The following is a 14,795-nucleotide window of genomic DNA, read 5'->3' as shown; positions in this document are numbered from 1 at the left end:
ATCTGGATGTAATTTAAACTCCATTCTTTCCTTCCACAAGAATTTGGCACCTCCCCTGTGGCAGCCACTCCTTGGGAAATCAAAATGAGTAGTGAGCAAAACAAATACATCTCCTACGTCCAAGGAGCTCACAGTTTAGTCGAAGATACTTGATATTAATCTAATAAAAAATATTTAGTCATAAGCTACAATAATTGCTGTAGTGGATGCTGTGATGTACCTACCACGTACCTAGATTATGCCTTCAGGACCAAAGCAGCCATCTGCCACCTGCCAGGTGTGTCAGCTACTGATGGCTCATGCTGAGTCCCTTTCTGAGAATTGCACTCAGCTGAAGGGAGCTCCCATGCACAAGGGGAGCTTGAGCGATGAGTGGTTGATGGAGTTACAAAGGCTTGACCCCTCTGCCTCCAGTTGAGACACCTCTCCAGAGCCATCCACTGATCCCTGTGGGACTGACTGAGGCCTCTATTGTATCTGCATCACAGTTCAACCTTTACCTAACCCTGCTCCCCTTGCCTTATACATGTTGTTCCCAAGAGCACTCCCCAGTAAACTTCCTTCATGCAAATCTCCTTCCCAGTTCTATTTCCAGAGAACCTGATCTAAGACAAATGTTCTAACAGAAAATATAGGGCACTATGAGAATATTCCATAAAGAAATCTAATTTAGATTGAAGGTGTCGAGCCTGGAATGTCTCTTTTAAGTAATATTTATACTAACACCCAAAAAATGAAGAACAGCAAATAATGAGGGAAAGGGCTCTATGCCTAAACAGTATGAATGAAAATCCATAAGTTAATTTTCACATTCTAGGAACTTAGAAAAGACCAGTGTGGGATATATATAATGAGAGGCTGGGAGGGTATTGTTATGAGATGAGTCATAGGAGGCAGAGGCCACATCATAGAGAACATTTTAGCCTATGTCAACATAAACAGTGTTATCCCAAGTGCATAGGAAGCCTCTGAAGGGTTTTAGGTAGGATATTTAAACAGTTAAGTTTACATTTTAATGTGATCTTTCTGGCTGTTCTATGGAAAATAGATTATGTGAGGGTAAAGGTGGAAGTAGAGCAGTTAGGAGTCTACAAACTGCAAAAGTAGTCCTCATAGCAAGAGATAATAGCGACCTGGAAAGGAGCTGTAACAGTGGCCGTGGAGAGAAGTAGCTTAATTTACAAAATAAAAGAAAAAAATTGACAAGATCGAATGAAATACTGAAAGGGAAAGGAAGAAGAGGGAGGAGTTAAAGAAAAGCACCAAATTTATCGTACTATTTACTAGTTAGGATAGACTAGTTTCAAGAAAGATTAAGAGCTCAGTTTCAAATAACATAATTCAAGGTGCCCATGAAGCATCCAATGCCTCACATATAGGTCAAGTAGACAGTAGAATATAGAGGTCTAAATTTTCAAAGAGGAGACTGAGTCTAAGATACATATTTGAAAATATTTGCCCTATAGAGAGTATTTGAGATTTGTGACTAGGGTCCCAGTTGACTAAAGGGTGAACATGGCCAAGGACTGAGCTGTGAAGACCTCAGCATTTACTGCAGACTCAGCAAAAATAAAATCTGGGAGGGAGAAACCACAGAGGTAGGGCAAAAAAAAAAACCTAGTAATATATGTTGTTACAGAAACTAAATTTAAAAATATGAAAGAGAGGGAAGGAAGGAAGGAAAGAGGGAAAGATGGAAGGAGGAGGAGATGAAGAAAGAAAGGAAATTAGGAAGAAAAGAAGGGAGAGAGGAAGAGAGGGTGAAAGGAAAGGAGATAAAGAAAAGAAAGAAAGGAAAGAGAAAGGGAGGGTGGATAAAATATATGCTTCTCCAGGGCTAATATTTAGCATGTAGATTTAGTATTACTGTGCAGGTTGTTGAAATATTGAAATACTTTCATACTATTAGGTCATTTGCTGCCCTGAGTTCTCTGAGTGGCCTCTTTGGCACCTCTCCAGGCCCTTTTCCTAACAATCGAGTAATCCAAGCATGAATGCCTGGCAGAGGGGGTGCCTAGCTCTAGCTCCAGTGCTGGTGTCTGGTCTCAATAGTCAAAGCCTGTGCCCCAGCAGTGATTAAATACTTTGAATAGTACCCTTGTGTTTACCCACCAGAATCATCAAGTTGCCCACATGTAGAGAAGAGAGACACACTCTAGGACCCCGAGTCACCTTACCTTTGATGTGGCAGACCCTTCTGGGATGAGGGGTGTGCCTGACTAGAAAACAACTTCCATTTCTAGCCATAATATGGCTGCTTTTGGTGTCAAACGGAAGGGCAGTCGTTGGGGATTTGAGGCTCATGTTCACAGAGCATTGGTTTCCCCTCTCCACTGCTGCACTAAACGTCTGGGGTCTGTCTTGTTAACCCCACTCCCACTTCCAGAGGTGCACAGACCCTGAAATCACAGAATGACAATTGTTCTGACAAGAGGTTCTCAACATTTTCTTACATAGCAAGTATTTCTCCACCTTCTTTGTTTGCACTGAATTGTTTCTCATGTCAAAACAATGTGAGGTGATTTTACTTTCAGACTAAATTTTTGTAAACATTGAAATCGATATAGGCATTGGTAGAACAAAAAATTTTTTCACTGGAAAAATCAAAATGTGAGAAACTTAAAGTATATTCTATAATCACATTTAACATAAAAATATATAACATCGTTATTATCAATTTTGATATAGTAAATTAAAATAATAGCTTTAAAATACCATACCCACAAATGTGCTTTGCATTAAAGTAACTGAATGAGGACCTTTCCTATTGTACTTTTATAAAATCGTTATGTTAAATTCACGTCATCTTCTGAGAAGATGGTTAAATCTGCAGGAGAAAAGAAATCCAATAGCAAAAGAATGATATCACATTTACAGATGATAAACTGGAGAACCTTTGGCATATTGTCATTTGCAATATTCAGTAATGTTTAATGGTGTTCCCTCAATCACTCAGCAATCATTTATTAGACACCTACAGTGTCATGGGCCAAAAGGATGAAAGGTAATGTTATGGCTTTTGGGGAATTCACAATCATTTGGAAAATAAAATTTCTAGAATAGGAACATAGGAAAGAGTTATTTAAACTTTCTTAAAGATGGCATACTAGTCTTGGAATTAATTGAATTTTATTCTGCTGTTTGTTGTATATTTCCTGTCTTACATGGAAATTGCATTCATCACAGCCGTATTATAAAATATACATTTTATTTCTAACCATGACAGGTTAGAATAATTTACAAAAAAAATCTATAAATTATTCTGGTCAGAATAATTTGCAATATCAAAATATTGCCATATTTTAGAATCTGACCTCAAGAATTTGTTGGAGCAGATAATTTTAGTTCATTGACTATCTTTTTAAACCAGAGCAATCTGTATTTAAATTTTTCATGGTATATATTCAGCGTATGGTATATTAATTATCAGCCCTGTTGCTACAAAACATCTGATTTTCTTAAGTTCTAAAATTATTTTAGGCTGAATAAAACTATTCCAATATTCAGAAAATACTATTATCTAACAATAAAAAATATTTCTTTATTGTTACTTATGAATAATGAGAAAGAAGTTTTAACTTCATGAAAATCAAACCTTAGACTTACTCATTTTTCTTTCTGTGTGGAACCTTTTATACGATCAGGTCAATAAGTTCATTTTTATCTATATCGGGGGAGAAAGGGTACCATAGGCAGTTTGGAGAGTGAAAAGGATGCTAAACTGGAATTAAAAAGTGGGATACATGTCCCAGCTTTGCCATTAATGACCAAAGTGGCCATGGATAAATTACTTTATTTCCTAGATTTTGGCTTACTCATCTAAAATCTGTAAGTCATTACATATCCACTGGAATATTCAACTATTCTACTATGTGTGTCTTCCTCATATTAATTCTTTTAGGTTAATTTGAAGGATAGTGATATACTTTAAATTCTGGTATAAAAGGTCAACAAGCAAAAAACGTAGCAAATTCTCATGAAAATCACAGTGCAGTCTGAAATTCATCTTGCTCTTATATTTCAAAAGGTGCTATAGTGCTTACTCTTAGATTACAGAAAATTTAATAATCTGATTTTAAGTTTTTTATCATTTTTATTGGAAGTTTCAAAATAATGTTAAAAAATAAAGGCAATATATAAATATTTTATCCATATTTATCATTAAAAATTTTATAAAATCCACAATATACATTATGTATTATTGAGAGTCTTATTTAAACTTAATTTTTTAGAAGTGAAGTAAATGAATAACTAAGGAGAAAGCTGTACTTTGATTTATTATAGCAAGTCATCTAACAATAATAAACTAAAACTACCTTAAACCTGAGGAAGAGCAAAACTATGTCTTTCTCTGCAAAAGAAACTGCTAAAAGAATGAAAATACAAGCTATAGACTGGGAGAAAATATTTGAGAAACATATATTTGATAAAGGACTTGTATCCAAAATATGCAAAGAACATTTAAAACTCAATGGTAAGAAAACAAATAGCCCAATTGAAAACTCGGCAAAAGATCTGAACAGACAACTCATTAAAGAATATCATCATATAGCAATTGAGCACGCATGTGAAAAGATATTATTCAACATCATTTGTCATTAGGAAATAACAAATTAAAACAACAATGAAATACCATCATGCACCTATTAGTATGGCTAAAATCCAAAACACTGATGACACCAAGTGCTGACAAGAATGTGGAGCAACTGGAATTCTCATTCATTTTATGGGAATGCAAAATGGTACAGCTACTTTGGAAGGCAGATTGACAGTTTCTTACCAAGCAAAACATAGTCTAGCAATCATGCTCCTAGGTGTTTCCTCAAAAGAGTTGAAGACTTATGTTCGCGCTGAAACCTACACATGAATGTTTATTCATAATTGCCAAAAATTGAAAGCAACCAAAGTGTCCTTCAATAGTGAATAGATAAATAAATTGTGGTACGTCATACAATGGAACACTCTTCAGTGCTAAAAAGAAATGATCTATCAAGCCATGGAAAGACATGGAGGAACCTTAAATGAATACTGCTAAGTGAAAGAAGCCATTTGAAAAGGCTATATACTGTACAATTCCAACTGTATGGCATTTTGGGAAAAGCAAAACAATGGAGACAATAAAAAGAACAGGAGTTCCAAAGGGAAATGGGGGAGTAATGAATAGTTGGAGCACAGGGGATTTTTATGGCAGTGAAACTTACCTCCTATACTGTTCTATGTTGTAATAGTGGACACATGACAATAGTCGTTTACAGAACAAAGCAAATTGAACTCTAGTGAAAACTATGGACTTTAGTTAATAATAATATACAATATTGGCTCATTAATTGTAACAAATGTACCACAATGATGCAAGATGTTAATAATAGGCAAAAGTGGGCAGGGGGAGATATGGAACTCTCTGCTCAGTTTTTCTGTAAGTTTAAAAACCATTCTAAAAAATAAATTTTATTAATTTTTTAAAAATCTACCTCAAGCCTGAAGAAAAGCAAAACTATTTTAGTTACTATTAATTATGACCTACATCTTCCCTTTCACCTGTTGCCTATACCAATTTCTACACTTGAATTGACTAATAAGTTATTGCCTAGTGATTTTCATGAATTGGTTTGTAATAATATCTCTGTTAAGATTTCTCTTTACACCAAACATTAATTTTGGACTACAACTTTTTAAGACAAACTGGGAAAAAATTGATGAAATATTCATTCTCATATAAAAGGGTAGATTTTTTTCCCCCAAAGATAAGAGAAACATGAAAAGAATGTATTATTAAAATAAGAACTTAATAGAAATGGAGATCAGGAAATAAATACTCTACTTGTTGATAAATATCATCTTTATTAGAAAATCAGAAATCTCATTTATTTTGTAATGAAGTCACTAAAAATCTTCCTAAACCAATATTAGAGAAACTCATCAATGCAAAACCACTCAATGTATATCATGGATTGATTGGGAGATAAAATCAGTTATTGTTACTTCTACAAATGTGCCATGGATTATTTACTGTGGCCCAAATACGAATAAATAATAGGTGTATTTAAAACACACACACACACTTCTTTCCAGCATTTTAGCTTAATAGGTATTTGCAGTATAATACAGAGGAGCAGTTCTCAGCTTATTTTTCTCATGACACAAATGACAGATGATGTTCACATGAAAAACACATTCCCATCACATGTCCAAATTTTAAAGAATGTACCCCCAAGTTGTGGAGAAAGAAAGTATCGAAAAAGTTTTTATCAGTACGGCTATGACGTATCAGTAACTATTGCTCAGAAGAGCTGTATCAGCAGATTCTGATCTGTCTTTCCAATCAGATAAGCAACTGGCATCGCAACGAATGCCAGAGATACTGTTAGAGAATTACTCTTCCTAGTATTAATAATTCCTTTTTTAAAACTAAACAATTTGCAAATATGAACGTTTTAGTTGTTATTAGTAAATGAATATCTAGAGTGTCAGCTCACTATCTGCGTGTTGCAAAAGTTCGGCTGAGACCTCCTGACTTAGAGGATACACCCAAAAGATTTGTCGAATGAAAATAACTGAGTTCCATTTATAATTCTATCTTAATTATGATGCTAACACTCTGTTTTCACTCTGAAGAGGAAAAGAAAACGCTGTGTAGAGGCAACTCTGTGGAAAAATCTAATTAAAATTACCATTCGCCATTCAGGGAATTGTGTAAGTACGTTTGAGAGCAATATTTCCCATCCTATAGCCTCTTTATTTTATCTCTATATTAGTAAATTATTGAATTTCATTTAGGCTACTTGACACAAAGTCCTCAGAATAGGAGGGTTTAAACACATTATTAATCCATCTAGTCCTAATTCTAACCATTGTTATTAGAAAATACTGTACAAATCTTTATTAGATATTAATATTCTAGGTTCAAAATAGCATATATATAAACCTTATGCTTATAAAAGAAGAATACTATGTCTGATCAATGAACATCTAAAAGTTACTATGAATTCCCAGGGAAGTAAAGATTATTATTTACGTGATGAAGGCTGAACTATTTTGCATTTGCAGATCCCCTAGCCTAGAATGCATGCCGGTCAGATCTTCCCATGGTTTCATCCCTCACTTCTTTCATTGCTCTGTCTAAACGAGACTTTCTCCAAAAGGCTTCTTTACCTTTCTCTAAGGTGGTTCCCACCTTCATCTTTTTTTTTTTACATTCCTGTGTTTACTTTCAGGCATTGCGCAAGCAGGCAATGATCTAATTCAAGTTTCCATAGTATATGCTCAATACATATTTATTAAATAAAGTAAAATGTTTCCCACAGAATAAATGTCTTTATCCCACAAACTTCGCATCTTTTATTTGTATGATCTCCTCAGGAAATAGGTGATTTACTTTAAAAAATAATACCCCGTTTTCTCAAAACAAACTTATTTGGCTTTTATGTAGTCTTAAAAAGAAGACGAACTTAAGGTTCCTTAACTAAATCATACCTAAAATTTTTGAAAATTATTTTAATGGTGAATTTAAAATTGTACCTGAGGACAGTTTTAAAACATCATCTGGTTGACAGGAACTCAAGGTTGTTCATACCCTAAAAGTCTCCAAATGGGTCTGTACCGAGTTGTCCTTGATTTCCTTAAATCTTTGCACTCGAGATGGGAGTGTTTAGGTGGCAGAGACAGCCTAATGTCTACTGCTTCCAAAAGAATATGGCTGTCTCTCTCCAGTTTCTCCCACTCTTGCTCCAAGGATCCTATGTGGCTCCCTGGTTGTTAAGATACACTACATAGCTTAGCAACATGATAACATTCCTTAGAGAAATAAAAGTTCCAGAACTTCTCCACTTGTCATTCTTCTCAGAGTTCCATTTACCCACAGCTTGACAAAACCGTGTGGCAGCAGTGACTTTTCTTAGCTTTTGACGTGTAATAGAGTTGAATCAAGTGCAAGAGAAAGAGAAGAGAAAAGGAAGAGCAATTTTAATCATATGGATCATTCTCCCCACAATTCTCCTTAAAGAACACACACCATGCAGATGTAATCTCACTTAGCTCCTTTAAAACCTGTAGCAAGAAAGTGTGAATGAATTTAAAAATATCCCAATCAGCCTGTTCCAGCAGTTAAGATGTCTGTGCTAATGACTTGTTCAAGAGCTTTGAAAAAAAAAATGAAATGTTAATTAAAAATCATAAGGAAACATTAAGTAACACAGCTAAAGTCATAAAATTGCCTGTGAAAAGCAAAGATAGATTCATACATAGTAATCTCATATATGTGCATACACATATATAGTACATATACATATGTTGCTGTCAGCTCTCAGGATTATATACACTGGTGTTTCCCAATATTTTTCTTTTCAGATCATACCTGTTAATGATTTCTGAACTACAGTCTCTAATAGCCATGTCTTCTGAAGGGCAAATATTAATTTTAAACAATTCAAGGGCAAAGCCTCATTTAGTCTACTTTCTTGACTGGCCCCAAGAATTAAAGGCTCAACATCTCTGCATGCCTATAAACCATTCAGGACCTGAGCCATACTACTTTACTGTATTTTAGGGGGATTTAAAGGATTTTCTAAGACAATTTTGGCATTTCGGCATTACACTTTGATTCAGTTAGGAATTTGCTTTACACAGCTAGTAAGAGATTTACTTCTCCCTCACATCTCACATAGAAGAGTTCAACAGTCCAGGACTGGCATGAAAGCTCCATGGTGTCATTATGGGCCTAGACTTTTTCCACTTTTTAGTTGCATCTTCCTTAATATATAGCTTCCCTTCTTAAAGTTATCTCTTGTCCATGATGATTCTTGAAGTTCCAGTCATCCAAATGGCTACTATATTTCCAGACATCAAATCCACAGACCAGGCAGAAAACAAGAGGAAATGGGAGTAAGGCACACATGCTGGCTGTGTGCTCCCTCCACAAAACCATTTCCATGAGTCCCAGGCAATAATCTAGATTCACTGATCACTTCTACCGGCAAAGTGGGGATAAAATAATGTAGCTTTTCATGGTGGGGTGGGGGAGTGGTGTTAGTTACTGACCAAAGTGGGAGAAAATGTATATTGGGTTATAAACAGCAATCTCTACCACAGATCCTGACATTCATACCTAACCTCTGTGTGAAAGATAGCTTCACTCTATGTGATTGTACCTTTCCTTTGAGAGGGCTGAGGCCATTATAGGGAGATATACCTCTGGCTATATAACTATGGTTCTGTTGTATTTCCTCTATGGAGACCTATGGGGACCTTTCTTGTCTCATTAAGAGAAAATAGTGATACAACTGGTTTGTTTGGGCTCAGTTTGCAATAATTCTGTCAGAACCAAGGGACAGAGGTTGCTCCGCTGTGCTGCTCAGGGCAGCACATAGATCCTTGTTGCCTTGGTAACGAACAGACTACCAGTCCAAAACACTCTATTTTTTTCAGCAAAGATAGAAAATAAACAGAGAGATTTCTTAGAATATGTGCATAAATTTATGAATGGTGATTAGTGATAACCAGGACACTCCGCAGATTGTTCATTGTCCACAGACATTTTGAGTATTGTATGGACTGAACTGTGTCCTCCAAAATCTATATGTTGAAGCCCCAACTCCCAGTGGGACTGTTTTTGGAGACAGGACCTTTAAGGAGGTAATTCATGTTAAATGAGGTCATAAAGGTAGGTCCTAATATGATAGGATTATAAGATGTCCTTATAAGAAGAGAAGAAGATACCTGAGCTCGCTTTCTCTCTCTCCAAGCACAGACAGAAGAAAGGCCATGTAATGACACATCAACGAGATGTGTATCTCTGAGCGAAGAAGAGAGGTCTCACCAGAAACCAGCCCTGCCAACACCCTGACCTTAGGCTTCCAGCTCCAGAATTGTGAAAAAATTAAATTCTGTTATTCAAACTACCCAATCTGTGGGATTCTGTTATGGCAGCCTGGCAGATTAATACAAGTGTGAATATGCAGGACACTATCTTAGGTCCATTTTTGTCATGTATAAGCAATATGGCTGGGATCTTGGAGCTGTGAGCCAATTAAGCCTGTTCATTCTTATCCTTATTTGGCATTTACTGTAAAAATGCCACTAGTGTCTAATTAATATATAAGAAGGCAGTGTAAATAATTTATGAAAGGCAAACATGCTAATTTAAAACAATGCAAGAATAAAATGTGGTGGTGTCTTGCCCACCCTATACTCTGTTCTGTCCATTTTGGAAGCATATGATTCAGCCCTGAATTTGCAACAAGAATCTGCAATCACTGAAAATAGTGCTCTGTGATCTCCAGAGCACAACAAAAGTACTGATGTAAGTGTAATAAAAAGAATTCTACATTGACCTCCAAGGCCTCCTCCCCACTGATGCACACATCTGTATAATCCCCTTCCCTTGATTATAGATACACCTGTGAATGTGATGGATGCCACTCCTGTGATTAGGTTACATTCTATAACAAAAATGAGAGATTTTTGCAGGTATAATTAAAATCCCTAATCAGAATGACTGAAGTCATCAGAGTCTGTTTATCAAAAGGAGATTATTTGGGGGCAGGTCTGACCTAATTAGGTGAGCCCTTTAAAAGAAGATTTAGGCTTTCCCCAAGATCAGATTAGCTCCCCTGCTGACCTTAAAGAAGCAAGCTGTCCTGACTTCTACAGCTGCAAGTAAATGAATCTGCCAATAACCTCTGCTTGAAGAGGACCTCAAACTGCAGACAAGACCTCAGTTCCAGCTGGTACTTTGATTGCATGCAGCCTTACGAGACACTGATCTGAGGGCCTAGCTAAAGTTAAACCATGCCCACATGCCTGACCCATGAAAACTGTAAGGTAACAACTGTGTATTAAGTTGCTAACTAAAATGAAATTTATGAAGAATATTTATAGCCAACACTCAAACACAAAAATAACGACTATTTCTTATATCAGATTGTGATCTATTCAAGAGAGGCAGGTTGTGAATATGTACACAGGAGTCAGTCATAAAATGTATCCATGGCTTCTCACAGGTGTGCTACAGTGGGGGGCTATGTGCGTGTCCTTGGGCAACAACCCACCCAGGCTGGAATTCAGCCGGCATGCCCCGAATGGCAGTGCTGGTTGTTTACACCTATGCCTTTCCCAGTTGGTATCCGTGCCATACTAGTACTTCAATATGTTGAATTTCATCTCTCCCTAAAGGACAATCTCTGTCTTTTCAATTTTGAGAGATTATTTAAAAGTGCCCAAACAAACCTGTCACTTGGGAGCAGTGATTACTCTGCTTAAACTTGAGATTTAAAAAGTCTCACGTGGGAGCTCGTCTGGAGAGCACTGCCGATGTAGTGGCAAGGACAGGAAGGAGAAAGGGTGGGATTTGGGCCAGCGCAGCATCGTGCAGCATTATCAGAGCTTCACAACAATTCCAAGAGCCATCACAAACTCTGTAACAATTCCAGGGCCTTTCAATTCCAACACGCTATCGATAAAATTAATTTGCAAGCAGTAATGAAGGCCTGTGAGATAGAGAGGAAGCTTAGCAGGAAGCCCAGCCCATCCTACAGAATTAAACTCGAGAGAGTTAGAGATGACCGAAATGACCATCTAAGGAGGGAATAAATAGAGGTCTTTTTAAAATGATACTGTTTTTTGCCAAGATATGTGTATAAGTGTGAGTTAGTGTGAATGAGTGTGTGTGTGTGTGTGCGTATTGTGTGTGTGTGTGTGTGTGTGTGTGTATTGAGATGTGTGGGGCCTGCAGGAGGAAGAGGCAAGAATCCACAATGATAACTATATTTTTTCGACCTTGTATTTATTTTATGTATGCCATATCCCCCTCAAGGACATTGTGAAAACAACTAATTTTTGGAATTAGTTTTGGAAATTATAAGTGAGAGGATGTTCCCGGGCAGAATTTGAGTGTAATTTATACAGAGAGAGAAGATGGAAAAAATTCAGCTTTTGCTTCCTTCTCAAGGTCCATCGTACTCATTGTCCTTTCTCCCTCTCGCTCAGCTTTTATTCTCAGGTAGCAGAGGCCTCTCTGTTGAAGCATTTTGCTTTTTTTCTTACTTTGCTGTTAATGATCTTTGTGTTTTAATAAATGTTTTACTCCACATGCTTCCTGTCAATCATTCTTTTCAAATTTTTTTTCTGAAAAAATTTGAAAAGAATGATTTATGCCAGGCATAGTGCAAGGCGTTGTGTGTACGCTGGTGAATCACAAACGATGGCCCCTCATAAAGCTCACAGTCTGGTGAAGAAGACAGGTATTGGAGAAGTAAATACACAAATAAACATATGCTTATAAATGCAGAAAAAACTTTATTAGTTAGGATTGTGTTTGGCTGCAAATAACAGAAACTTGTAAAGACAGTGGCTTAAACAAATGAGGCTCTTATTTATTTATTTACTTACTTACTTACTTATCTATCTATCTATCATCTATCTATCTATCTATCTATCTATCCATTTATTTATTTGTTTGTTTGTTTGTTTACTTGTTTATTTATAGTAACGTTAGTAGGTAACCTCAGATAGACGCCTTGGTACACAGATGGTTCTATACCCTTTTTCTGCTCCACAACCTTCATCGGGCTGTGTCTTTTGTTCTTACAGGCGCATTACACCTCTAAGCCTGGCACTTGCATTACACAAAGAAGAAGAAGGCAACCCAGAGGAAGCAGTGGCAATTGTGTAGAGAAAGCAACCAATTCCCAGGAATCCTTCGCAGCCTTTTGTCTGCGCTCCTGGGCCAGGACCACTGTGTTGCCCAGCTGCCTCGGCCCCATGGGAGGCTGGCAAATGTTGCGTTTTAGCCGGCACATCACTGCCCTGAACAAAAACTGGGAGTCAGTCAAAAAGAAAGGCAGTTAGTAACAGTGTCTGCCACAGCCATGAAGGAAAGGAATGGGGTCCCCTGAGCAAGATAGAGTGGCCAAGACAAATCTTCTTGAGAAATTGTTGAGACTTTCAGCAAGGCACAAAGTATGGTAGGATAGTCCTGCAGAGAACAATCAACATTTTAATTTGAAATGTAAAATTTATTGTCATATTTTGTGTGTTTCATTATATAGTAATGGAAATTGATCATCTATCTATCTATCTATCTATCTATCATATACTTAGTTCCAGATGCTATTTCAGCTAATTTAATTTTCAGAAAAGGGGTCTAATATGTTATTCTGACATGTGCCTCCTGTAAAGAAAGTTTTTCAAAGCTCCAGATAGCAATACTCACCCCATCCTGACTCAAGCATAATTCAAAGAAGACACGTCTGCTTGTCGAAGTCTCTTCTCATTTGATTCAAGTCAGCATGTTTATAACATTATGTAAAAAACGCCTTAATCTTTCTCTTTAACTTCTTTATATTTGTATCTAAAACAACTTGAACATGTAAACCTATGTCATCTCTCAACTTGTCCAACAAATAGTAACTGTCCTAAATGCAGTGTGGTATCTTGCATTGGATCCCTGAGCACACAAAAGGCCTAGATGGCATCTTCTTTGGGGATTATCCACTCCCACTTTCGTTCTCATATACCCAACTTCCTACTGGGTACCTCCACTTAGATGTCTAACAGGCACCAGAGAAGATGGATTTTACTCAGGCAGATATTAATAATATAATAATAGCATGTATCAAATACTTGTTTTTAAATCAGTGTCAGTGCTGTGTTCAGTAACCTATATGGATTATTACACTTAATTTTACAACTCTTTGAGGTAGATATTATTCTTATTAGATATTATTGTCATCTAGGGCAAAAATGAGGTTTCAAGAGGTTAAATAATATTCTCCAGGTCACATGGTAATGCTCTTAGGGGTCTACCCCAAGTCTGTTTGAGGCAAGACCTGTGTTGTAACCATACCTGCCTGCCTAATACAGCTAACGATTACCTCAAAAGGTAGAGTTAAAGCTATTTAAAACACTCTGCACCACGATTAACTGGGAAATGTGATAGACCCAAACATCCATTCTAATTCTGTTCTGAAGTTTTTAGCATTTAACATTTTTAAGTAACACTTTGTACCAGGCTTACCCACTCGAAATGTGGCCAGTCTGATATGAGAGGTGCTCTTAAGTATCATGTATGTGTGTGTGTGTATAGATATACCTTTAAAGACTTAGTACCAAAAAAATAAAATACCTAATTAATAATGCTTAGTGTCGATTACACTTTAAAATGATAACATTTCAAATATATCAGGTTCAATAAAATGTTATTAATTTCACCTATTTCTTCCTACTCTTTTTAATGTGGTTACCAGAAAATTTTAAGTTATATATGTGGCTCACAGTTAGTTCTATCGGACAGTGCTGCTCTAGAAAACTAGGTTTTGTGCCTCTTTAACCTCATCCCAGTTGCAAAAATGTTCTGTTTCACACATGAATTCTCTTTGGCAAGTATTGACCCTTCATATTTCAAAACTGAACAGGAGCAAAGATTGTCCTCTTCACTGACGTCGGACTTCAGCCAATCTTGGAGTAGTGGAGAGAGATTATTTGACAACTGCTACAACAGGTCTTTATGAAACTGTTAGGCTTGATATAGACTTTCTAAATTTCCTAGAGAAAGAAGCTGGGCTGCGGAGCAAGGATGCATGTCTCTAAGTACCCTCACTAAATAACTAGGTTTCTACATTGTATAAAGGAAAGCTGAAGAGTAACAACGTATCTTTAGATTGGCTCATGTCTAGTAATTTGGGAGACAGTGACATTGGGAGAATTTATCGTTTATCTTTTTAAGAATAATTGTAAACCAGTATTTTTATTTCATTGGATAAATTAGGGAACCATTTATATTGACAACTTCTTTTTCATAT

The 14,795-nt window shown here is 36.5% G+C and overlaps 1 protein-coding gene across 1 annotated transcript in view; it reads right to left on the bottom strand.

Moving 5' to 3' along the window:
• Positions 1–7,630, bottom strand: part of CUNH4orf17 (chromosome unknown C4orf17 homolog) — a 30,482-nt gene extending 22,852 nt beyond the window's left edge. Inside the window, exons 1-2 of the mRNA XM_039848710.1 lie at positions 7,574–7,630; positions 2,178–2,399 (exon numbers count right to left, since the gene is read on the bottom strand). Of these exons, the coding sequence (XP_039704644.1) occupies positions 2,178–2,304 (127 nt within the window). The 5' untranslated portion in view covers positions 2,305–2,399; positions 7,574–7,630. The remainder of the gene's footprint in view (positions 1–2,177; positions 2,400–7,573) is intronic.
• Between the last annotated feature and the right edge of the window lie 7,165 nt (positions 7,631–14,795).

Source organism: Pteropus medius, unplaced genomic scaffold, assembly GCF_902729225.1.
Source record: "Pteropus medius unplaced genomic scaffold, Ma_sr-lr_union100, whole genome shotgun sequence".
In the NCBI taxonomy this organism is placed as follows: domain Eukaryota; kingdom Metazoa; phylum Chordata; class Mammalia; order Chiroptera; family Pteropodidae; genus Pteropus; species Pteropus medius.
The sequence above is the reverse complement of the archived record's forward strand: the minus strand, read 5'-3'. Positions and strand labels throughout refer to the sequence as shown.